The sequence below is a fragment of the Symphalangus syndactylus genome, chromosome 8 (assembly GCF_028878055.3).
Source record: "Symphalangus syndactylus isolate Jambi chromosome 8, NHGRI_mSymSyn1-v2.1_pri, whole genome shotgun sequence".
NCBI classification, from domain to species: Eukaryota; Metazoa; Chordata; class Mammalia; order Primates; family Hylobatidae; genus Symphalangus; species Symphalangus syndactylus.
The window spans coordinates 120,850,906-120,875,428 of NC_072430.2; the positions used below are offsets into that span (position 1 = coordinate 120,850,906).

Below are 24,523 nucleotides of genomic sequence, written 5' to 3' on the forward strand. Positions count from 1 at the left end.
ATGATCTTATATGTTTCTTTCCTTCAGCAAATTTTGTTTGGTTTATTCTTGCTTTTTCAGTTCTTTGAGATGCATTGTTAGATTGTTTACTTGAAATCTTTCTACTTTATTGATGTAAATATTTATTGCTATAAAAATTTATTGCTATAAACTTCCCTCTTAGCACCGCTTTTTCTGTATCCCATAGGTTTTGGTATATCGTGTCCCCATTTTCATTTGTTTCAAGAAATGTTTTTAATTTCGTCCTTAAATTTCTTTCTTAACCCAGTGGTCATTCAAAAGAAGGTATTTTAATTTCCATGTATTTGTATAGTTTCCAAAGTTTTATTCCACTGTGGTCTGAGAAGATACTTGATATGACTTCAATTTTTTTAAAAAAATTGAGACTTGTTTTGTGTCCTAACATGTGGTCTATCCTAGAAAATGTTCAATGTGCTGATGAGAAAAATATGTATTCTGCAGCTGTTGGATAAAATAGTCTGTAAATATCTATTAGGTTCATTTGGTCTAATGTATAGTTTAAATTCAACATTTCTTTGTAATTTTCTGCCTAGATGATCTGTCTAATGCTGAGAGATGAAGTCCCCAATTATTATTGTATTGGAATCTATCTCTCCCATTAGATCTAATAATATTTGCTTTATATATCTGGATACTCCAGTGTTGAGTGCATATATATTTAGTATTGTTATATCCTCTTGCTGAATTGATTCCTTTATCATTATAAAATGACCTTCTTTTCTTTTTACTATTTTTGACTTAAAATCTGTTTACCTGATATAAAGGTAGCTACTCCTGCTTGCTTTTGGTTTTTGTTTGCATGGAATATCTTTTGCTATCCCTTTACTTTCAGTCTATATGTGTCTTTACAGGTGAGACAAGTTTCTTTTAAGTGGCATATATATGGGCCATGTCTTATGTGTTTTTTTATTTTTTTGTATATATTCAGCCAGTCTATATCTTTTAAGTGGAAAGTTTAATCCATTTACATTCAATGTTTTTATCGATATGTGAGGCTTATTCCTCTCATTTCATTAATTGATTTCTGATTGCTTTGCATGTCTTTTATTCTTTCCATTATTATTGTTATTATTATTATTATTATTATTTTGAGACAGGGTCACACTCTGTCACTTAGGCTGGAGTGCAGTGGCGTGATCTTGGCTCACTGCAATCTCTGCCTCCCAGGTTGGAGCAATTCTCTTGCCTCAGCCTCTCTAGTGGCTGGGACTATAGGTGCTTGCCACCACACCCAGCTAATTTTTGTATTTTGAGTAGAGACAGGGTTTCACCATGTTGGCTAGGCTGGTCTCAAGTTCCTGACCTTAGGTGATCCACCCACCTTGGCCTCCTAAAGTGGTGGGATTACAGGTGTGAGCCACTGTGTCTGGCCTGTTCTTTCTTTCTCTTACTGTTTAATGAGAGAAAGAAAGTGGTTTGGTGGTTTTCTGTAGTGGTAACATTTGAGTCTGGTCTTTTCCTTGTTTGTGTGTTTCCTCTACCAGTGGCTTTTATATTTTTGTGTATTTTCATAATGGTAGATATTGTTCTTTTACTTCTGGTTATAAGACTCCCTTAAGCATTTCTTTTAGGGCCAATTTAGTGGTGATGAACTCTCTCAGCTTTTGCTTGTCTGTGAAATACTTTCTCTTTTGTTTATGAAGGATAACTTTTCTGGGTATAGTATTCTTGGATGACAGGTTTTTTGTTTGTTTCTTTGTTTGTTTTTCTTTCAGCACTTTGAATATAGTATTTCATTCTCTCCTGGCCTATAAGGTTTCTGCTGAGAAATCCACTGTAGTCCAATGGGGGTTTCCTGTATAAGTGACTAGGTTACTTGCTGTTTTTAGAATTCTGTCTTTGCCTTTGATATTTTACATTTTAACTATATAATGTGCTGTGGAGAAGACCTTTTTGAATTGTCTCTATTTGGGAATCTCTAGGCCTCCTGTATCTGGATGTCTAAATTTCCTGCTATACTTGGGATGTTTTTTTTTTTTTTTTTTTTTTTGAGATGGAGTCTCACACTGTCACCCAGGCTGGGTTACAGTGGCGCAATCTCCGCTCACTGCAACCTCTGCCTCCTGGGTTCAAGAAATTATCCTGCCTCAGCCTCCCAAGTAGCTGGGATTACAGGCACCTGCCACCACACCTGGCTAATTCTTTGTATTTTTTAGTAGAGATAGGGTTTCATTATGTTGGCCAGGCTGGTCTTCAACTCCTGACCTTGTGATCCTCCCACCTCGGCCTCCCAAAGTGCTGGTATTACAGGTGTGAGCCACTGTGCCTGGCCTGCTTGGGAAGTTTTTATGTATTATTTCATTAAATAGGTTTTCTAGCCCTTTCATTCTCTCTTTGCCCTCTGGGACATCAAAAATTCAAAAATTTGGTTGCTTTATGGTGTTTCATATGTCATTGTAGGCTTTGTTTATTCTTTTTTTGTTCTTTTTATTTTTGTCTGCGTTTTTCAAAAGACCTGTCTTCAAGTTCTGAGATCCTTTCTTCTGCTTGATCTAGTCTGTTGTTGGAGCTTTCAAATGCATTTTGTATTTCGTTCAATAAGTTCTTCAGTTTAGAATTTCTGTTCAGTTCTTTATTATGATATCTATCTTTGGTAAACTTCTCATTCATATCCTGAATTGTTTTTCTGATGTCTTTGTATTATTTTTCAGTATTCTTTTGTATTTTCCTGAACTTCTTTAATATCAGTATTTTTAAAATTCTTTTTCTGGGCTTTCACAAATTTCTTTTTGATTGGGATCTGTTACTGAAGACTTATTGTGTTACTTTGGAGGTGTTTTTATTTCCTTGCTTTTTCATATTTCCTGTGTCCTTACATTGATATCTACACATCTGATGTAACAGTAACTCTTCCCATTTTTTTAATTTGCTATTGTAGGGGAAGACTTTTTCATGAAGATGTAAGTATGGTATTGACTGGGAAGGGCACTTTGCCTTTGATTTTGGGTACATGCAGTAGTGTAGTCTCTATATGTTTTCTTTAGCTATAAATAGCATTAGTGGTGCTGTGATTTCCTTGGTGACTTTGGGTGTGGTTTTTAGTAGATGCTGTGGTGAAATTTTGCTGGGGATTGGGATGCCTGGTAGGCTAGTCTTCAGGCCCCAGTGGTGCCAGCAGTGGGATGAACACGGCTGCCCTTGAGTCCTAGAGTGTCATACACTGGCACCAGTGTGAGCAGGTTCAGGCAGGTCAATTCTTGGGCCTTGAGGTGGCTTGCTCAGGTCTCAGGAATGGCAGCAGTGGGCTAGGTGGGTTGGCAGTTCTTGATCCCCTGAGAAGCAGTTATGGTATGGATGATGGCAATAGCAGTGGTGGGACAGCCCTTTGAGACCCAAGCAGTCCAAACTGATGTTGTTATTGGCTGTGACAGGCTGGGCTGGCCAGGCCCCAGGCTTGCATTACAGGTGGTGCATGGGGGTGGGTTTCAACTGTGGTGGTAGTGCCAGGTCGGGTGGGCCTAACCTCAGACCCTGGAAGGAATGCTCAGGTACTAACAGCAGTGGACTAGGCTGAGTGATTCCCAGCCTCCTAGGCTCATGCTCAGGTACTGGGGGAGGGCAAAGCTGGGTTAGGTGGTCTTGCTCTCAGGACCCCAGTGGTGCATGCAGGCACTGACTGTGGTAGGTGGGGGCAGGGTGATCTCCAGGCCACCAGGGAAATGCTTAGGCTGGGGAGCAGTGGCTGTGCTATAGCCTTGCTACTGGAGAGTGTGGGGTTGCTTTCAGTGGGAGTAGCCATAGGTAGGTGTCTGGGGGACATGCACTTTGCTCATGCCTTGGCCCCACAGCAACTCACAGTGGTGGTTGTGGGCAATGGAATTTGTCCTCAGCACCCCCCTCTATTGCGGGGATGGTCACTGCTAGTGGTTCCTGCCTCAGCCCTGGAGGCTGCCACTACAGGCAGGGAATGTCAGTGGGGCTCCAGAGAGGATGTGGAGATGCAGGGGCTTTGGGGCCCCAGAGCAGGATGCAGCCTGTTGAAGGGTAGGCTCTCAAAATGGTGCCGGGCTGTAGCTGCTTAGGACTTGGGGGGTTGTGGGATTCAATGTGAGCTCCCTCCGTGGAGTAATGCCATTGCATGGTCTCCAGGCAGCTCCCTATGTTAGTCACAGGGCCTGTGAAGGTTGAGGGGCTCTCCAGTGGCTAGGATTGTAGAAGCCCATGATGAGAATGTGGACCACTGAAGGTGTCTCGTCTACTCTTTCCCTGCATTAAGGAGCCTCCAGCCTCCCTACCAGTCCTGGCTGAGCAGGATGCCTCGCTTCTCTCTCTTTGTTTGCTTTTGGTGCCTCCCGTCACTTCCCTGCTGAATTCCAGTGTTCTCTCTTAGATGATCTATTCAAAGTGTGATTTTCTACGCACTATTTTGGTTCCTCTGTGGAAGAGGCAAGTACCAGATGCATCTAGTCAGCCATCTTGAAGCCCCTCTCCAGAGCCAAGTTGCTGGATTTTATGTTCCTGGGTTGTCTCATTCATTCTTCCCAGAGCCAACACCATGTTCTGTTTGATAAGTGTTTCATAAATATTGCTCAGTGAATGAAAGAATGGATGAATGAATGCATAAGTATGAATGCCCAGCATGGAAGCCATCACTGTGAATCAAAAAGCTTTTATTGAGCCCAATTTGGGGCTGAGATTCTAAGCAGCATCTGATATAGGAACCTAGATCTTGTTATAGACAAAATCCTTGCTTTGGAGGATGCAATATGCCTCTGATAGCACTGAGTTCTTCCTTTGGAGGATTGCAGTATGTCTCTAACAGCACTGGGACAAACAGAACCAATCACAAGCATGGTCACTCAAGTATGAGGCAGGCAATGGCCAAAGGGCATCACAGCTAGAAGAGACTGTGGAGGATATCTGATCCTGTCCCCTCCTTGAGGATTCTGAGGATCAGCAGGGTGAAGGCCTTGCCTAAGGCTACTCAGCTGGTCAGCAGCACAGGTGGACCTGGGGCCAAGGCCTCCTGTTCATTCCATGTCTCCAGGCTGCCTAAAACCCTGTCTACATTCTGCTCACCCAGGTCCCTGAAAGCAGCTTCCCCTGTGTCCAGTTGGCCTTGCTCCCCTGCTGTACCAATCCCATCCTTTGGGATGGCATTTACATTTTCTTCTATAGAGCAGAATCCTTCTTTTTTCCTTCTGTAGATGCAGGGAGGATGGAGAGAATATCTTTGCCCAGACCCCCATCTCCTGCTGTGTAGCATGAGCCACAGGCTATAATTGGGCCTGGAGCCAGGCTGCCCACTTCAAGTGTGTTCACACAAGAGAGGAGGCTTAGGCCTCCTCATGTGTGAAAAGTTCTAGATGGCTGCTGTACTCTGTGGGACACATCTCCCTCTTTGTTGAAGAGCAGGCAGAGTAAACAGGGGCTGTTTTGTTGAGACTAATTTCCTGGTAGCACATCATCATGAATATTTACTGGTGTTGAAAAGTGATGAGGATCCCTTAGTCCCTACTATGAAATCAGAAATTCTCTAAGACAAGAAGTAAGTATGTTTCATAGTTGACACTTTGTACCAATAGCGCTAAGAGAGAAAATAGGCAATTTTTCTGTCTACTATGGGCCAGTGAGATGACCTGCTGAAAACTTGGTTTGTCTTTTCATAAGAATAATAACCGTCACTTAAATAGCACTAACTGTGCCAGACACTAACATAAGCACTTTATACAGCTGTCTCTTGGTATGTGCAGGGGATTGGTTCCCAGACCTCTGTGTATGTATACCCAAATTGCCACATACTCAATTCCCACAGTAAGCCACGTGGAACCTGCAGAAATGGAACTTGTGGATTCAAAAAGTAGCCTCTATATATGCAGGTTTCACATCCAGTGAATACTGTGTTTGGTTGAAAAAATCTGCATAGAAGTGGACCCACACAGTTCAAACTCATGTTGTTCAAGGGTCAACTCTATAGATTAGCATTCCCATTTGGGAAAATGAAGCACACAGGGAGACCAAGTAACTTTTCCAAGTTCACACAAGTAGTGGGTGATAGAAGCCAGATTTATATGCTTAGATAGTCTGGCTTCTAAATCTATACACTTAGCCACTTCACTTCATGGTCTGCTTAGAAAGACAGCTTGTCAGTGAGGTGTGCTTGATGTTTCCCCAAGCCTTAGCAAAGGTAAAATGGACCCCCAGCATTTTTAAGGTTTGCCTCCTTAAAAGCACATTCACACACTCAAACTGTGCTTTTGGAGAACAGAATGAATACTTAAGGTTTCAAAGGCTCTCCAGAACTGAAAAGAGGCACAGAGGCTGCAGGATCAGCAGGATGGGTGCCAAAACCTGCTGTGGCACCATGCCTTTGCAAAGGTGGATCTTCAGAGGAGAAGAACTGTGTGTATGGCTGAAGGAGTGGACTCTGAGCACTGGGCAGGCCTTTCAAGGTGCCAGGTAAGTAGAGTAAAGCTGCTGGCCTCAAGGAAATACACAGTCTGACTGTGTGTCGTCTGACTTCAGGAGACGTGAACACAGAGAGATAGGTCTCTACAATGAAAAGCAATGGCACACATGTGATGATAGACAGAAACTGTATTATTTATTTATTTATTTCGAGATGGAGTCTCGCTCTGTCGCCCAGGCTGGACTTCGGTGGCCCAATTTCGGCTCACTGCAACTTCCGCCTCCAAGGTTCAAGCGATTCTTGTGCCTCGGCTTCCCAAGTAGCTGGGACTACAGGCATGCACCACTACGCCCTGCTAATTTTTGTATTTTTAGTAGAGACAAGGTTTTACCATGTTAGGCTTGTCTTGAACTCCTGACCTCAAATGATCCACCCACCTTGGCCTCCCAAAGTGCTGGAATTACAGGCGTGAGCCACTGTGCCCGGCCAGAAACTGTAATCTTCTTTAGTGCCCAGGATGCAGTGGGGTGTGGTGAGGACTGTGGCCAACTTTAGCTTGTGCCCCCTCTAGAAGAGACAACTGCTACTCAGTGCCAGCTTTTGGTAGCCATGTGGGAATATGCATTTAATGTCATCAGATTAAAAAAAATTTTTTTTGTAGGCCACACACAGTGGTTCATGCCTGTAGTTGCAGCACTTTGGAAGGCCAAGGTGATGGATCAGTTGAGCCCAGGAGTTTGAGACCAGCCTGAGCAACATGGCAAAACCCTGTCTCTACAAAAAATATTAATTAAAAAAAATTAGCCGGTGTGGTGGTGTGTGCCTGTAGTCTCACCTACGTGGGAACCTGAGGTGGGAGGATCACTTAAGCCTGAGAGGTTGAGGCTGCAGTGAGTCATGATCACACCACTGCACTCCAGCCTGGTTGACAGAATGAGACCGTGTCTCAAAAAAATTTTTCTTTAGAGAAGCCATACATCCAGATTTTATGGAAATTTCCCTTTTTTTAAAATGTGGACTCAATAGCTCAATATTTTAGATTAGATTTGGGGTGGCTTGAAGAACCCACTGTGGGAGGATGAACCCACTGTGGGAGGATGGTGTCCTGTGGTTTTATTTCCAGTCAACTTCAGTGTGAACCAACAGCTCTAGCCGGGAGAGGCCCAGTGCCCCACATGGCCCTGCATGGCACACAGGAACAGTGGCAGGTGGTCGTGGAGCCAGGTAGATGTGTGTGTGTGTGTGTGTATGTGTGTGTGTGTTTTGTTTTTTTTGTTTGTTTTTTTTTTGAGACAGAGTCTCACCCCATCGCCCATGCTGGAGTGCAGTGGTATGATCCGCAACCTCCGCCTCCCAGGTTCAAGTGATTCTCCTGCCTCAGCCTCTCAAGTAGCTAGGATTACAGGCATGCACCACCATGCTCGGCTAATTTTTTGTATCTTTAGTAGAGATGGGGTTTCACCATGTCGGTCAGGCTGGTCTTGAACTTCTGATCTTGTGATCCACCCGCCTCAGCCTCCCAAAGTGCTGAGACTACAGTCATGAGCCACTGCACCTGGCCAGGCAGATGTTTTTTTTAAGACCCTGTAAGTCTCAAGGACAAGGAGGACCACAAAAATGTGACATTGAACTTCCTGCCGATTTGCTTATGGGTAGCTTTAACGTAAATAGGAAAAAATGAAGGGATGTGACCATTCCTGGCTTTCTAGGTGAGGTAGGTAAACAATTCATTCCATTTACAAGTTTCGTTTTATCCCTCACCACGGTCTTGCAAGCTAAAAGCAACCACATGCTGTTAACAGTTTCAGATGGGCTGACTTGCCCAAAGGGGCACCGTAAACGGGATGATAAATACATCCCCAAGTGCATGGAATCAGGCAAACCGGGTTCCTTGGCTCACCAACTCAGCTGCCATATGGTCTGGAGCAGCTTAGAGTTTCTAGGCCTCTGTTTCCTCATCTCATAAAGTAAGCGTAAAAGCAACGCCTATTAGATGTGTTGTAGGTTAAAATTAGTTAATGTCTGAAAAGTGCTTAGAGTAATGCCTCTCTCCTAATGAACACTCTCATAAATGTTAGCCATAACAACTGTTATCCAAGTCCCTCCTTAAGCCTAGGTAGCTATTATTTGAGCACTGTGCCTTCACTGCTCCTCACCCTCATCATTACCATTCGGCCTTTCAAACAGCCTCACTCATCAACACCATTCCCACTAGGAAATGTTCAGGAGTGGTGTTGTCCAATACAATTGCCACTAGCTGCTGTGACTACCGAGCACTCAGTATGGGGCTGGAATTGAGATGTGCTGTAAGTTGTATTACTGAAATACACACTGGATTTCAAAGTTTTGGTATAAACAAGGGAACACATCATATCTTATTGGTACTTTATTGATTACAAAATGAAATGATAATATTTTGGATATATTGGATTAAATTAAAGTAAAATTAAAATTTTAATGAAATTAATCATTTAAATTAATTTCACCTGTTTTACTTTTTAAATGTGGCTACTAAGAAGTTTAAAATTACAGCTGGGCACTATGGCTCACACCTGCAATTCAAGCATTTTGAGAAGCCGTGGTGGGAGGATTGCTTGAGCCTGGGGGTTCGAGACCAACCTAGGCAATATAGGTACTCAGGAGACTGAGGCAGGAAGATATCTTGAGCCCAAGAGGTCGATGCTGCAGTAAGCCATGATTGTACCACTGCATTCCAGCCTGGGTGACAAAGCAAGACTCTGCCTCAAAAAAAAAAAAAAGAAAAAAAAAGAAAGAAATTAAGTAAGTTTAAAAGTACTTATGTGGCTTGCATTAAATTTCTATTGGACAGCACTTATCTAGAATCTAGAGCATTGCCTGACACAGAGTAGGCCTTCCAGAAACATATGTTGAATAAGTAAATGAACAGCTAGAAGGATATTTAATGCTCCCAACACAAAGAAATAATAAATGTTTGAGAGGATGGATATGCTAATTAGCCTGTTCTGATAACTATGCATTACATGTATGGTATATTAGTCTGTTTTCACGCTGCTGAAAAAGACATACCTGAGACTGGGCAATTTACAAAAGAAAGAGGTTTATTGGACTTACAGTTCCACATGGCTGGGAAGGCCTCACAATCATGGCAGAAGGTGAAAGGCATGTCTCACATGGCAGCAGACAAGAGAAGAGAGCTTGTGCAAGGAAACTCCCCTTTTTAAAACCATCAGATCTCGTGAGACTTATTCACCATAGTGAGAACAGCGCAGGAAAGACCCAACCCCATAATTCAATCACCTCCCACTGGGTTCCTTTCACAACACTTGGGAATTCAAGATGAGATTTGGGTGGGGACACAGCTGAACCATATCATATGGCAACATTACTACGTACCTCACTAATATGTACAATTAGTATGTGTCAATTTAAAAATATTTTAACATAAATAAATAAATAAGTACATTAATTAATAAAGACTTCCATGGGGTTCTCAGGCCTTTGTCTTCTCACTTGAGCTACATGCCCTCCCTCTGGCTCTCCAACTCCTGCAATGAATGACCATCACAGAATCTCAGTTGTCATTCACCACTAGACAACTTCTCAGTCCCACAGTCCACAAAATAGGGAATGGAGCCTTGAGAGATGGAGGGCCTTGAGACGATCACACATCCGTAAATGACAGAGCACGGGGTAGAACCAGAATGCCTTTTCCAAAGCCTACGCACTTAAACACTACCTTGTTTTGCCAATGTGGTCCTAGATTTCTATAAACATGTCTTCATAAAGGCAGGTGGAAACTCTCAGAGTAAGGCTGAGCAAGTGGTCACAAGGGTACCAGTCACAAAATGAGCTCCCAGGAGATCCTACCATCCCTCCTTGTGAAACCTTGACCTCAACATTAAGATTAAGCCTAACCCCAACCACCCATCTTGTAGGAGCCATTGAAGTTGTAGCTCTTGAAGACAGAAACCAATAGTACTCTCATTTGGGTCATTCTGTCATGTATTTAAGTAAAAGGGCCTTGGGGTGCCCTTGTAATAGTGATAATAGTATTGAAAAAAAACAAAAGAGTTGGCAATAGCTCCTTGGAAGTCTCTGAAATAGTTAATATTATTGATACAGAGAGGCTGCCAGTTGGCACTTGCTGAGTTGCTTTCTTTCAGTTCCACTCACACACCACACACACACACACACACACACACACAATCACCGCTACCACAGAAGTGCAGAGTCAGTGCCCAGGGAGCCATGTGCTAGTCAGTAAAAGATTTTGGAATAATACACTTAGAGTCAATTAAATACAATGTGAGGCAGTTACACAACGTCATAAAAACATGCAAGGAGGAGGAGCAAGAAAGGCACATGGCAGAGCCAAATAAGAAGGACTAAGGTCCATAAGAGTGGTGATAATACGTTTTTAAAATGTTAGGCTATCGATGTTGTTTAAAATGTTAAAGTATTGATCACTTGCTAAAAACAGCCATTAGTCTCTTTGTCCTATCTGTTTGTAACATCTCAAACTTTCTAGGCCACACTCATTTTACCCAAACCCAGATAATGCAGTAGGTGAGCAGAAGCTGGTCTTTCCATTGAGTAGACAGGGACAAGTGCTGGCCTGAAACTCACAGCATAGCTAAGACAGAACTAGAAGCCAAGCCTTGCAAGTCAGAGACACATGTCACTCAACGGCACAATGGTGACAGGCCATTCCCCCAGAGACTTGGAGGCCTGAAAAGAGGGATGAGGCTTCATTCCCATTCTCTTTTTATTTTTAAAAATGTGTTTGCTTCTTCAAATGGCTCATCTGTCAACTTGATTCATTCTCATTCTTGAGGGTCTGACAGTCTAGCGAGGAAGATAGAACAAAACACCTAATTTTCAAAAGAACTCAGACCAAAACAAAGTCAACAATTAGCCACAACCAGATGGGACTGTAGATATAAGTAACAGAGAATGCTGGAAACACTCATCCTAGCAGGAAGCAGAACTGAATTTTAAAGGTGAAAGGGGGCCCCGGGCGCAGTGGCTCATGCCTGTAATCCCAGCACTTTGGGAGGCCAAGGTGGGTGGAACACGAGGTCAGGAGATCGAGACCATCCTGGCTAACACGGTGAAACCCCATCTCTACTAAAAATACAAAAAATTAGCCAGGCATGGCAGCGGGCGCCTGTAGTCCCAGCTACTTGGGAGACTGAGGCAGGAGAATGGCGTGAACCCAGGAGGTGGAGCTTGCAGTAAGCCAAGATTGCACCACTGCACTCCAGCCTGGGTGACAGAGCGAGACTCCATCTCAAAAAAAAAAAAAAAAAAAAAAGGTGGAAGGGGATATCATTTGACTAGAAAGGATGGAGCTTTTGATTTGGGGGTAAGCATCTGAGGACTGGAGGCATGGTGTGAGCAGATGAATACGCTGATTGTCCTTGCTGGTGACCCAACAGGGATGCTGCAGTATCAGAGAGCACCTGGATGGTGAGCATCCCTGAAACTGCTGTTTAGACTTAGTCTTTATGCAAGATGGTAACAGAAAGGCCAGAAAAAGGAAGTAGTTTGGACCAGGAATCATCCTTTCAGTCATGGCTGTTATTGGTGGCTCTGCCATCTTGCTCAATCAACAGTGTTTTTCAATGAAACTGTATTTACTGTTTTTTTTTCTCAGAGCTCCTTCCGCACAGTGTTTTCCCGGAGCCAGGGTGCTGAGCTGTGGGAACTAGGTTTGGCCAGCTCCCTGAAAACTTCCACCTGCTAAGAGCTCCAGTTGTCTCCCTGCCATCGTGATGAACGTGCTGCAGAGCGCAAAACTGGGGCACATGAAAAAATGAATTGAAATAAGGAAATGAAGCAACCTGTAAAAAACCAGCAAACAAGACTAAATCAGCAATGAAAATCAATGAGGCAAACTCCATCTGGCCCTGAAAATGAATGGAGCACAAAAGGAGGCCTTGCCTCCTGGGGATTCCTGCTCCAACCGGGCAGACTTACATTCATGCCTGCCTGAGGCCAGCCTGGGTTGGCAGCAAGTGCTGATGTGTTTTTGTAGAGCAGGATGTTTGGGACATGTGCTTTTTTCCCTTGACAATATATCGGGGTATATTTTTTACCTAATGAAACTCTAACAGGAATGAGTTATAAGTTTCATGAACACACAGAGCAGAGTTCAGGGATTTGAATACAATGGAACTGTCCCTGAGAGAGGTACAGCTAGTTTGCATCTAACCGCTTGCATTTACTAATTCATTCCTTCACTCATCCATCCTTCCATTCATCCATCCCCCTCTTCCTCTCTGTTTCCACCACCACTGATCTAGTCCACTCCACAGCACATCACTCCAAATGCTTGCTGGGTCCTCCTCTCTGGGCTGCCTTCCTCTGAGCCCTCCTCCACATGCCTCCAGAGCCTATTTTCCAAGCCCAAACCTGCTCCACTTTCCTAATATTAGCCCTTTAATGTCCCTCCACTGCTCACACGCAATACCTACCATAGCCAAGCTTCTGCCAACCGGCCACAACCTGCCGGATTGTCCCCCCCATCACTCCATTCATGCGGAATTACTTCCAGGTCCATTAATAAGCTACATGGACTCATGCTTTGGTGTGTTTTCTAATGCAGGTCCCTCATCCTGGAATGTGTCCTTTTTGTCTTCTCCCCCATTTTCTCACCTATATGCCTGCTGATATATACTTAAATATAAAGACCAAGTGTAGTGGCCATGAAAGTGTGCCACTCAGACCACTTGCTGCAGAAAGCATAACTGCCAGTGCCTCCAGCTGTTGCCCTTCTGGTTCTGCTGCCATGTTCACACGAAGGCCATGGTGCCAGTGGGCTGCTCCCAGCCAATGACTGAGTACAACGGGGTGGTAAGGCAGCCCCATCCAACAAGACATGAGATTCCTCTAGGAGGAGACTGGCTCAAGAGTTCTCCATTGGTCTAGCCAAATCTTGCCTGGAACTGCTCCTCTGCAAACTGAGACTTTGCCAACCCTATCCTCCTTTATCCCTCTCTTCCTCGATAGGAATCAGGCCTGCATTGTGGTCTGAGGGGTCTTCCTGCCTTCTGCTCCCTCCCTCAATGAATCTCTTGTATGTAACCCTCTGTCTCAGTCCATTTTGTGCCGCTGTAACAAAATACCACAGGCTGGGTAATTTATAAAGAACAGAAATTTGTTTTCTTACAGTTCTGGAGGATGGGAAGTCCAAAATCAAGGTACCAGCATCTGGTAAGGGCCTTCTTGTCACACCATAACATGGCAGAAAGCATCACATGAGTGAGAGATGGGAGGGTGAAGTCATCTTTTTAATAAGGAACCCCCTCCTGAGATAACAAGCCCAAGATAATGGCATTAATCCAGTCATGAGGGCAGTGCCCCAGTGACCCAAACCCTTCCCTTTAGGTCCCACATCCCAACACCACTGCGGCATTGAGATCATTTCCAGCACATGAACTTTGGAGGACACATTCAAACCATAGCACCCTCTCTTTCAGTCTGCTTTTCTGTGAACCTGAACTAATGTACCAAGTTAACGTCACTTATTTCTTAAAAATCTTAACCTCCCTCAAATAGAATTGAACTCTCTTTCACTTCGTCCGCTGTACCTTGCATGTACTTTCATGATTATACCAATGGTTCTTTACTGTAATTATCTGCTTATATGGCTGTCCCTGTCACCCAGACTGCAGACCCCATGAGGCCAAGGGATTTACTGTCTTATTTGTCTTATTAACATCACTGCCTAGTACAGTGCCTGTTATATTCAGATGCACCATAAATGCTTATGAGATGGATGAATAATTGATCTATTTATTCATTTATCAGTTCTCATCACCCTAGACTCTGTGTCAGGTACTGAGAATAGGGAGATTAATGAACCGGAATCCCTGACTTTAATATACTCTTAGGCTGATCAGTGGGATTAGCATGTAGATAATGACATTAAAAGTGAGAATGGAATAGCTTCTTTCAAAGTGGTATAAGCAAAATGAATTAAGAAACCAGAAGAAAGTATAATTGCTCTCACTGGGAATGGAGGATGGAGGAGGAATCAGTGAGGGCTTCCTAGAGACAGCATTTGGATTGGGCCATGTGGGATCTGTAAGATTTATACAAGGGGTGTAGGACAGGAAGGGCCTTCCAGGCCAGAGAAACTACGTAAACAAGGGCACCAAAGTGTGTTGTGACGAGGGCCATTTTGTTAACTTCTGTCATGAAAATTTTCAAATAGACACACAAAAAAGAAGGTAATGCATGTTTTACCTTCTTGTTTTGTTGTTTTAGCTAAATAAGGCTTTATTTATTTATTTATTTATTTTTGAGACAGTCTCACTCTATTGCCCAGGCTGCAGTGCACTGGCTCAATCTCGGCTCACTGTGACCTCCACCTCCCGGGTTCAAGTGATTCTCCTGCCTCAGCCTCCCTAGTAGCTGGGATTATAGGCACCTACCACCACACCTGGTTAATTTTTGTATTTTTAGTAGAGACAGGTTTCAGTATGTTGGTCAGGCTGGTCTCGAACTCCTGACCTCAAGCAATCCACCCGCCTCGGCCTCCCAAAGTGCTGGGATTACAGGGGCTTTATTTATTTGATGTTTGTTTACTCTGTCTGATTCTCTAGGGTCTCCATCTGCCTTGGAACTCAGAAAGCAGCCTTCACCTTGTTTGTTTCAGTAGCTCCATATTGTCAATCTCCTTGACTGACTTTCCCAAGTCACATCTGGCAGGCTCTGTGGCCAGGACTGATGTCCGTGAGGCTTCAGGCATTTGGCTGGACAAGCAGAAACCTTCAGTGAATATCCACAGTCAGTCCCTGGGCAGAGGACTGACTGGCCCCTGAGGACTGGAACCTGGAGTGGGCACGGGGCATCATACACTTCGTCTACCATCATCTACTGTTGGAAGGAAAACCCTGGCCTAGGAAGGATTTGGAAGGTGGGAGAAAAGACGTGGAGGAGAGAAGGAAAAGAACCAACTGCCTGCAGTCTGGGTGATCCTGCTTCTGTGCTTGCCAGCCTTGCTTGCAGCTTCTATTGGGCACAGAGGGAGCTGGACTAGCAGGCAGACACTCTCAAAGATGGCTGGCTGCATCTGTGTGCGGTGCCTCTCAGCCAGCCGGACTCCTCTCAACCGCGTGCTGGCAGCAAAAACTCCAAATCTCTGGTCACTCCAAAGGCTATTCTAGAAAAACCTCTGGTCTGGGGGACCAAGGCCTAACTGAAGGTAGGGGAGGCCACTCCTGCTGTCCAACCCAAGGTCTCTTCGCTGCTTCTACCCTACATTAAATTACCAAATAAAGTCTGAAGTACAGATTTCCTTGCTCTCAAACTTTCCTTATCACAGAACCATAGAAAAACAGGCAGTGGGAAGCCTCAGGAGTCCTCTACCCCAAACCCTTTAGGGCCCACCCTGCTACAAGTTCTCAGGAAAGATGACCCAGGACTTTATCTAAGTACAAGGTACCTGTTTTCTAAAAAAGATTTTACTCGTTGTTGTTGTTGTTGTTGTTTGAGACAGAGTCTTGCTCTGTCGCCCAGGCTGGAGTACAGTGGCACAATCTCAGCTCACTTCAGCCTCTGCCTTCCAGGTTCAAGCAATTCTTGTGCCTCAGCCTCCTGAGTAGCTGGGATTACAGGTGTGCATCACCACACCTGGCTACTGTTTGTATTTTCAGTAGAGATGGGGTTTCTCCAAGTTGGCCAGGCTGGTCTTGAACTCCTGACCTCAGATGATCCACCCGCCTTGGCCTCCCAAAGTGCTGGGATTACAGGCGTGAGCCACCATGCCCGGCCTACTCATTGTTTTTAATAGTTACTTAATATTCTACTGTATATATGCACCGTAATTTAAAACATTACCCAAATATCACATGAATTCATTTTTATAATTAAAATGCAAACAATATAAGCAGAGAGAAAGTTCCCCCGTCACATTCCTCAACCTCATCTTCTCCCCCCAAAAATCATTCTAATCAGTTTGGTTGTATCCCTCCATATTCTTTTGAATGTGGCATCTTAAAATATGAGATGTAGGTGTGGTTTTGTTGTGGTGGTTGTTCTCCAAGTATGTGATCATTGTGCATCTTGTCCTGCAGATTTCATTATTTTTCAATTAACGATATGATTTTGAGAACCTTCCCTGTCAGTCCTTCCATGCCTATGACATTCTCTGATGCTGTTGGTATTGCATGGTTTCAATATCTCATACTCCATCACTCCCATGTGACAGACATTTAGGTTCTTTCCAATTTATCTCATTATTACGCTCATATTGCTCTCATTTCCCAAGCTCTTTGCTAATGCAACATCTGCTACTCTCGCTCTAGGAGAGTTCCAAAGAAATGGAATCCCTGGGTTGAAGGACATGTATATTTAAAATTCGATAGAATATTACCAAATAGCCCTCAAAAACAGCCTACTAATTTATACTCCTACCCTCAGGGTGGCCAGATGCCCCCAGCTAGCCTACCCAGCATCCAGTCCCATCCCCTTTTCCCTTGGTGCATTCCATAGTAGTAGCTGGTAAATAAATAAAAAAGGGTAAATAATCACTTTCCTAGCCCACCCCTCCAGCAGCTAAGTGTGGCTATAAGACATATTTTTGGCCACAATGCTACACATGGAAGCATCTAGGAGCAGAAACACAGTTCTTTACCTTTTCAGTTTTTTTTGTTTGTTTGTTTGTTTTTTGAGACAGAGTTTTGCTCATGTTGCCCAGGCTGGAGTGCAATGGCATGATTTTGGCTCACTGCAACCTCCACCTCCCAGGTTCAGGTGATTCTCCTGCCTCAGCCTCCCGAGTAGTTGGGATTACAGGAGCACGCCACCATGTCTGGCTAATTATTTATTTTATTTTTATTTTTTGTAATTTTAGTAGAGATGGGGTTTCATCATATTGGCCAGGCTGGTCTTGAACTCCTGACCTCAGGTGATACACCCACCTCAGGCTCCCAAAGTGCTGGGATTACAGGCCTGAGCCACCGTGCCAGGCCAGCTTTTCTTGACATAAAGGAGAGATGTGACTGGGGCCACCGCTTCTCTTATCTCATCTCAAGATGAGCTATCATATTGAGACTATGAGGTTAGAGTCACAGGTGACGAATCAACATTTTAAGGGTGCCAGAGCAGATGACAGCAAGAGCCTGAGTTGCTAGTGGCATCACCAAGCAACTGGACTGATGCCAGCAGCCATGTACACTGGACATCTTATTACAAAAGGAAAACACACCCTTAATTGTTTAAACTCCTGCTAGTTGGGTATGTTACTTGTAACTGAAGAAAAACTTAAATGGGACAGAGTACTGATTCCAGGTACCCATTTTGCTTTGATTCAATCTTTTTTAAAAAAATGTTGTGGGTACATAATAGGCATATATATTTATGGGGTACATGAGATATTTTGATACAGTCATACAATGCATAATAATCACATCAGGGTAAACGTGGTATCCATCGCCTCAAGAATTTATCCTTTTTGCATTTCTACTTCGCTCGCCCACGGATGTAGTTTTTTCCGCACGTGCGCGCCTTCGCTCCTCCCCGCCCTCAGGGTCCACGGCCACCATGGCGTATTAGGGGCAGCAGTGCCTGCGGCAGCATTGGCCTTTGCAGCAGCGGCAGCAGCACCAGGCTCTGCAGCGGCACCCCCCAGCGGCTTAAGCCATGGCTCTTCTCACGGCATTCAGCAGCAGCGTTGCTGTAACCGACAAAGACACCTTCGAATTAAACACATTCCTCGATTCCAGCAAAGCACCGCAACATGACCGAAATGAGCTTCCTGAGCAGCGAGGTGTTGGTGGGGGACTTGATGTCCCCCTTCGACCAGGTTTGGGGGCTGAGGAAAGCCTAGGTCTGTTAAATGACTACCTGGAGGTGGTCAAGCACTTCAAACCTCATGGGTTCTCCAGCGACAAGGCTAAGGCGGGCTCCTCCGAATGGCTGGCTGTGGATGGGTTGGTCAGTCCCTCCAACAACAGCAAGGAGGATGCCTTCTCCGGGACAGATTGGATGTTGGAGAAAATGGATTTGAAGGAGTTCGACTTTGATGCCCTGTTGGGTATAGATGACCTGGAAACCATGCCAGATGACCTTTTGACCACTTTGGATGACACTTGTGATCTCTTTGCCCCCCTAGTCCAGGAGACTAATAAGGAGCCCCCCCAGACGGTGAACCCAATTGGCCATCTCCCAGAAAGTTTAATAAAACCCGACCAGGTTGCCCCCTTCACCTTCTTGCAACCTCTTCCCCTTTCCCCAGGAGTCCTGTCCTCCACTCCAGATCATTCCTTTCGTTTAGAGCTGGGCAGTGAAGTGGATATCACTGAAGGAGATAGGAAGCCAGACTCCACTGCTTACGTTGTCATGATCCCTCAGTGCATAAAGGAGGAAGACATCCCTTCAGATAATGATAGTGGAATATGTATGAGCCCAGAGTCGTATCTGGGGTCTCCTCAGCATAGCCCCTCTACCAGGGGCTCTCCAAATAGGAGTCTCCCATCTCCAGGTGTTCTCCGTGGGTCTGCCCGCCCCAAACCTTATGATCCTCCTGGAGAGAAGATGGTAGCAGCAAAAGTAAAGGGTGAGAAACTGGATAAGAAGCTGAAAAAAATGGAGCAAAACAAGACAGCAGCCACTAGGTACCGCCAGAAGAGCGCAGAGCAGGAGGCTCTCACTGGCGAGTGCAAAGAGCTAGAAAAGAAGAACGAGGATCTAAAAGAGAGGGCGGATTCCCTGGCCAAGGAGATCCAGTACCTGAAAGATTTGATAGAAGATGTCCGCAAGGCAAGGGGGAAGAAAAGGGTCCCCTAGTTGAGGGTAGTCAGGAGCGTCAATGTGCTTGTACATAGAGTGTCTGCTGTAGCTGTGTGTTCCAATAAATTATTTTGTAGGGAAAAAAAAAAGAATTTATCCTTTTTTATGTTACAAATCATCTAATTATATATCCTTTTGGTTATTTTTAAATGTACAATAAGTTATTGTTGACTCTAGTCACCTGTTGTGCTATCAAATACTAGACTTTATTCATTCTATCTAACTACATTTTTGTACTCATTAATTGTCCCCACTTTCCCTGTCTCCCACTACCCTTTCCAGCCTTACCATCCTTCTACTCTCTATCTCCATGAGTTCAATTTTTTAAATTTTTAGCTCCCACAAATAAATGAGAACATGCAAAGTTTGTCTTTCTTTGCCTGGCTTATTTCACTTCATGTCCTCCAGTTCCATCCATGTTGTTGCAATGACAGGATCTCATTCATTTTTACAGCTGAATAGTACTCCATTGTGTATGATGTACCACATTTTCTTTATCCGTTCATCTGTTGATGGACACTTAGGTTGCTTCCAAATCTTTGCTATTGTGAATATTACTGAAATAAACATGAGAGTGCAGATATCTCTTCAATATACTGATTTCCTTTCTTTAGGGTATATGCCTAGTGGTAATTGAAGAGGATACAAAAAAAATGGAAAGATACTCCATGTTCATGAATAGGAAAAGTCAATATTATTTAAATGTCCATACTACTCAAAGCAATCTACAGATTCAATGCAATCCCTATCAAAATACCAGTGATATTTTTCACAGAAATAGAAAAAAAATCATAAAATGTATATGAAACCACAAAAGGCCCAGAATAGCCAAAGCTATTCTGACCAAAAAGAACTAAACTGGAAGAATAACATTATCTAACTTCAAATTATACTACAGAGCTATAATTAAAAAACAACATGGTATTGGCATAAAAACTGACGTATAGACCAATGAAACAGAACAGAGAACACAGAAATAAGTCTGTCCATCTACAGTGAACTCATTTTTGACAAAGGTGCCAAGAACATACAGTGGGGAAAGGACAGTATCTTCAATAAATGGCACTGGGAAAAACTGGATATCCATATACAGAAGAATAAAACTAGACCCCAATTTCTCACCATATACAAAAATCCAATCAAAATGGGTTAAAGACTTAAATCTAAGAACCCAGACTTTGAAACTACTGTGTATTAGTCCGTTTTCACACTGCTATAAAGAAATACCTGGGACTCAGTAATTTATAAAGGAAAGAAGTTTAATTGACTTACAGTTCTCCATGGCTGGGAAGGCCTCAGGAAACTTACAATCATGGCAGAAGGGGAAGCAGGCACATCTTACATGGTGGTAGGTGAGAGACAGTGTAAAGGAGGAACCATCAAACTCTTATAAAACCCTCAGATCTCACTCACTCAGTATCACAAAAGCAGCATGGAGGAAACTGCTGCCATGATCCAATCACCTCCCACCAGGTCCCTGCCTTGACAAATGGGAATTGTAGGGATTCCAATTCGAGATGAGATTTGGATGGGGTCACAGAGCCAAACCCTATCACACTACAAGAAAGCATTGGAGAAACTCTCCAGGACATTGGTCTGGGCAAAGGTTTCTTGACTAATACCCCCACATGCACAGGCAACCAAAGCAAAAATGGGCAAATGGGATTACATCAAGTTAAAAAGCTTCTGCACAGCAAAGGAAACAATAAACAAAGTAAAGAGACAGCCCACAGAATGGGAGAAAATATTTGTAAACTATCCATCTGACAGGAAACTAATAACCAGAATATATAAGGAGCTCAAACAATTCAATAGGAAAATATCTAATAATTCCATTAAAAATGGGCAAAAGATCTGAATAAAGATTTTTCAAAAGAAGACATACAGATGCCAAACAGGTATATGAAAAGGTGCTCAACATCATCGATTATCAGAGAAACGCAAATCAAAACTATAATGAGCTATCCTCTCACTCTGGTTAAAATGGCTTTTATCCAAAAGACAGGCAATAACAAATGCAGGCAAGGATGCAAAGAAAAGGAAACCATTGTACACTGTTGGTGGGAATGTAAATTAGTACAAATCACTATGGAGAACAGTTTGGAGCTTCCTTGAAAAACTAAAAATAGAACTAACCCCATAAGATTCATCAATCTCACTGCCAGGTATATACCCAAAAGAAAGGTAACCTTGCTTTTTATATGCTATGGTAATGGTACAACTTTCCTATTACTCTGTTGAACAATAAAAATGATAATAGCAATTATTTATTTACTGCCTACTTTATATGCATTATCTCTGATATTACAAAGGTCTTCAGAGGCCAGTTATCTTTATTTTAAAGATGAGGAAACCAGAGACCAAAAAAGCTAAGATACTTGCCCATGTTCACAAAGGATTCTGACCTGGTTCTGACTGTTTCCATAGGTCCCCATTTTTAAAGTCTGACACCCATGGTAGCTTATTTAATCCAGGAAAAACAATAATAGTAGCAGTAAGGTGGCATGTGCTGGGGGGCCATGTCATGGCCAATGCCAGGGGTAAAGGAGAACCCCTTTGACTGGCCAGTGGACCAAGGTCTTGCAGTGTGCTTTGCCTCTTCCATTCTGAATCCTGGTGTCCTGAAGCCCTCATAACTGGATCCTGCCCCTTCCTAAGCCCTTAGATCAGAGTTCTGATCAGAGGTCTACCTACTTTTCACTTTAGGTCCCTTCTTTGTCTCCCCACTGTAATCTAAAGAAATGTTTTAAGAGAACACTCTTTGCATGTGTGTCTGTGCATATTGTCTTTCTATTTTATCATTTGATAACTGAACAGATTCACAAAGAGAATTATGGAAGGCCAGGTGTGTGGTGGATTATGCCTGTAATCCAAGCACCCAAAGCGGGTGGATCACCTGAGATCAGGAGTTCCAGACCAGCCTGGGCAACATGGACAAACGCCATATCTACGAAAAATACAAAAATTAGCCAGGTGTGATGTCACGTGCCTGTTGTCCCAGCTACTTGGGAGGCTGAGGCACAAGAATCGCTTGAACCTGGGAGGTGGAGGTTGCAGTTAGCTGAGATCACACCACTGCACTCCAGCCTGGGCAACAGAGTAAGACTTTCACCAAAAAACAAACAAAAAAAAACCAAAAACAAACAAACAAAAAAAAGAATTAAAGGAGAATAACAGTTGTGAATGCTGCCAGGAAGCCACCTTGAGCCCTACTCAATAGGAAAGTGAGGCAACCTGTTACAGTCTTTGGTCTCCCAACCAATGCACCATGGATTTAACACAAAGTTTTGTCATGGGGATATAAGGAAAGCTTTGTATTCATAATTCTGAAAAAATTTGGTTACAAGTGACGTACATGCAGCTCAGACTAATATAAGCAAAATGAAATTGATTGGCTAATGTCCTAGGAAATCTAGTGGAGAAGCTGGCTCAGTCATGAGTGGGTCCAGGAGAGGCAGGACCATCTCTCTCCTGCTCTTTGCTTTGTGTGTCTCTATTTCTTCACCACATTCAGAAGGCAGATGCTTTCTTGGTGGCAGAAGATGGAATCTTTTAATTTCCCTGACACACAGACATGCAGCTAGCATCCCTAGTGGAGGGAAACCGTGTCTCCCGCTAGCCCTGATGGATAAGTCCCAGGGAGGACATGGACAGGCTTCAGTCACATACCAATTTCTTTTTTTTTTTTTTTGAGATGGGGTCTCGCTCTGTCGCCCAGGCTGGAGTGCAGTGGTGCAATCTCGCCTCACTGCAAGCTCCTCCCTGGTTCACGCTATTCTCCTGCTTCAGCCTCCCCAGTAGCTGGGACTACAGGTGACCGCCAAGCTAATTGTTTTTTGTTTTGTTTTGTTTTTGTATTTTTAGTAGAGACGGGCTTTCACCTTGTTAGCCAGGATGGTCTCGGTCTCCTGACCTCATGATCTGCCTGCCTCAGCTTCCCAAAGTGCTGGGATTAGAGGCGAGAGCCACCGCGGCCGGCCTCACACTCCAGTTGCTGAATCAACTCCTGTGGACACAGAAATAACAGACTTTGACTATCCAAGCCTGGATCACAGTCTCATTTCTATGGCTACTGTGGTTTTAGTGGTTCAGCCCTACCAAAACCGTATGGCATGAGTTTCCCATAGGAAACAGGGTGGGTCACTGTGTGCTGAATAGACAAAAGCAACAGATGTCCACTGAAATGATTTGAGGAGCGATGGACAACATGAGCTAATGTCTCAGCCTTGAGGCTTTTGATGGTGGGACTAGGACTTACAATAAAGTCACCATAATTCACCCAACAGGTATATCCTCTCAGCATGCTCAGGGCAGTGGCAGCTCCACCATTTCTGCATTTCTTCTTGGAAGAGGGATAGCAGCCTGTGTTGGAGGGTGCAGAGAGTTCCCTTCTCAACAAGTCACCCTTTGGAAGGATCACTACCTGGGACATAACAGCTGGTATCCCAACTGTAACCTGTGGAAAAAAGGGCTGCTCCAGCCAAGTAACATTACCAAGCTTAGAGGGCCTGATGCAGACAGGCCCCTTCCTGCCCCTCACCATCTGTTGCCTGGGAGTCTTGATCCTCCGGAAGAAAACCAACAGGCTGCTTAGTCAACAGGCCTTGACTCCATGTCACCTTTTGGAGAATGCATTTGTTACTCTCTGTGCTTATGTCTTTCTGTGTGTCTACCTGCGTGTCAAATGCAGATACATGGCTATGGTCCTTCTGGCTAAAAGAACACCATACAATTCTCCACCTACCTGCTGATGATTGAAATTCCACCACTTATGGGATTACTCCCCTTGTTTAAGAATTATCTCCTCTTAAAAATGCAAATTTCCCAGAAGAGAAAACACTGTTAGCTTGCTTATTTATAGTTAATAAGCATAAGCTTGCCAAGCTCTTTCATGAGAAATATTTTTTATGAAAAATGCCGAGCTTCTTAACAGAGTCTAATAACTAGGCAATGGGGTTTTTGAAGGTGGTTTTATCTAACCTACATTTGAGGTACCCACCTGGCAAGAACTTCCATATTTCAGTTTCTCACTACAGGTTCTTATACGAACAAACTTCTAGTTATCTCTGACTTCCTGATAAAACTAAATTATACACAACTGTAAGTGATACTATTTAAGATGGAATGGAAAATCAAGGAGGAAGAGTCATGTTCAACATTTGGGTTTAACACAGGGTTGAAATAAAGAAATAGCTCTAAGACAGAAAACAGAAACCCGGAGTTCAGGAGTCTGGATTTTGGAGTAGGAGGCAACCAGGAAAAATTTTAGGGTCTGAATTATTAGAAAAACTGCTGAAGATATCAATCTTCCCATAGAAGGAGGGATTGAGAGATTGGAGCTGACCTTAGCGGACATTGAAGGACATGTGACAT

At 43.7% G+C, this 24,523-nt stretch overlaps 1 protein-coding gene and 1 long non-coding RNA gene across 2 annotated transcripts; both read left to right on the forward strand.

The window, feature by feature from the left end:
* The first annotated feature begins 727 nt into the window (after positions 1-727).
* Positions 728-15,652, forward strand: LOC134737475 (uncharacterized). Its single transcript, XR_010122415.1, has 2 exons — positions 728-6,420; positions 12,009-15,652. It is a non-coding gene; the product is annotated as an uncharacterized lncRNA (long non-coding RNA).
* Positions 15,653-17,775: 2,123 nt separating this feature from the next.
* LOC129488401 (cyclic AMP-dependent transcription factor ATF-4-like) lies at positions 17,776-19,242 on the forward strand. Its single transcript, XM_055290556.2, is given in 2 exon segments — positions 17,776-18,159; positions 18,162-19,242. Coding segments are annotated over 2 exon segments (1,047 nt in total). The 5' UTR covers positions 17,776-18,098; the 3' UTR covers positions 19,148-19,242.
* Positions 19,243-24,523: the final 5,281 nt, after the last annotated feature.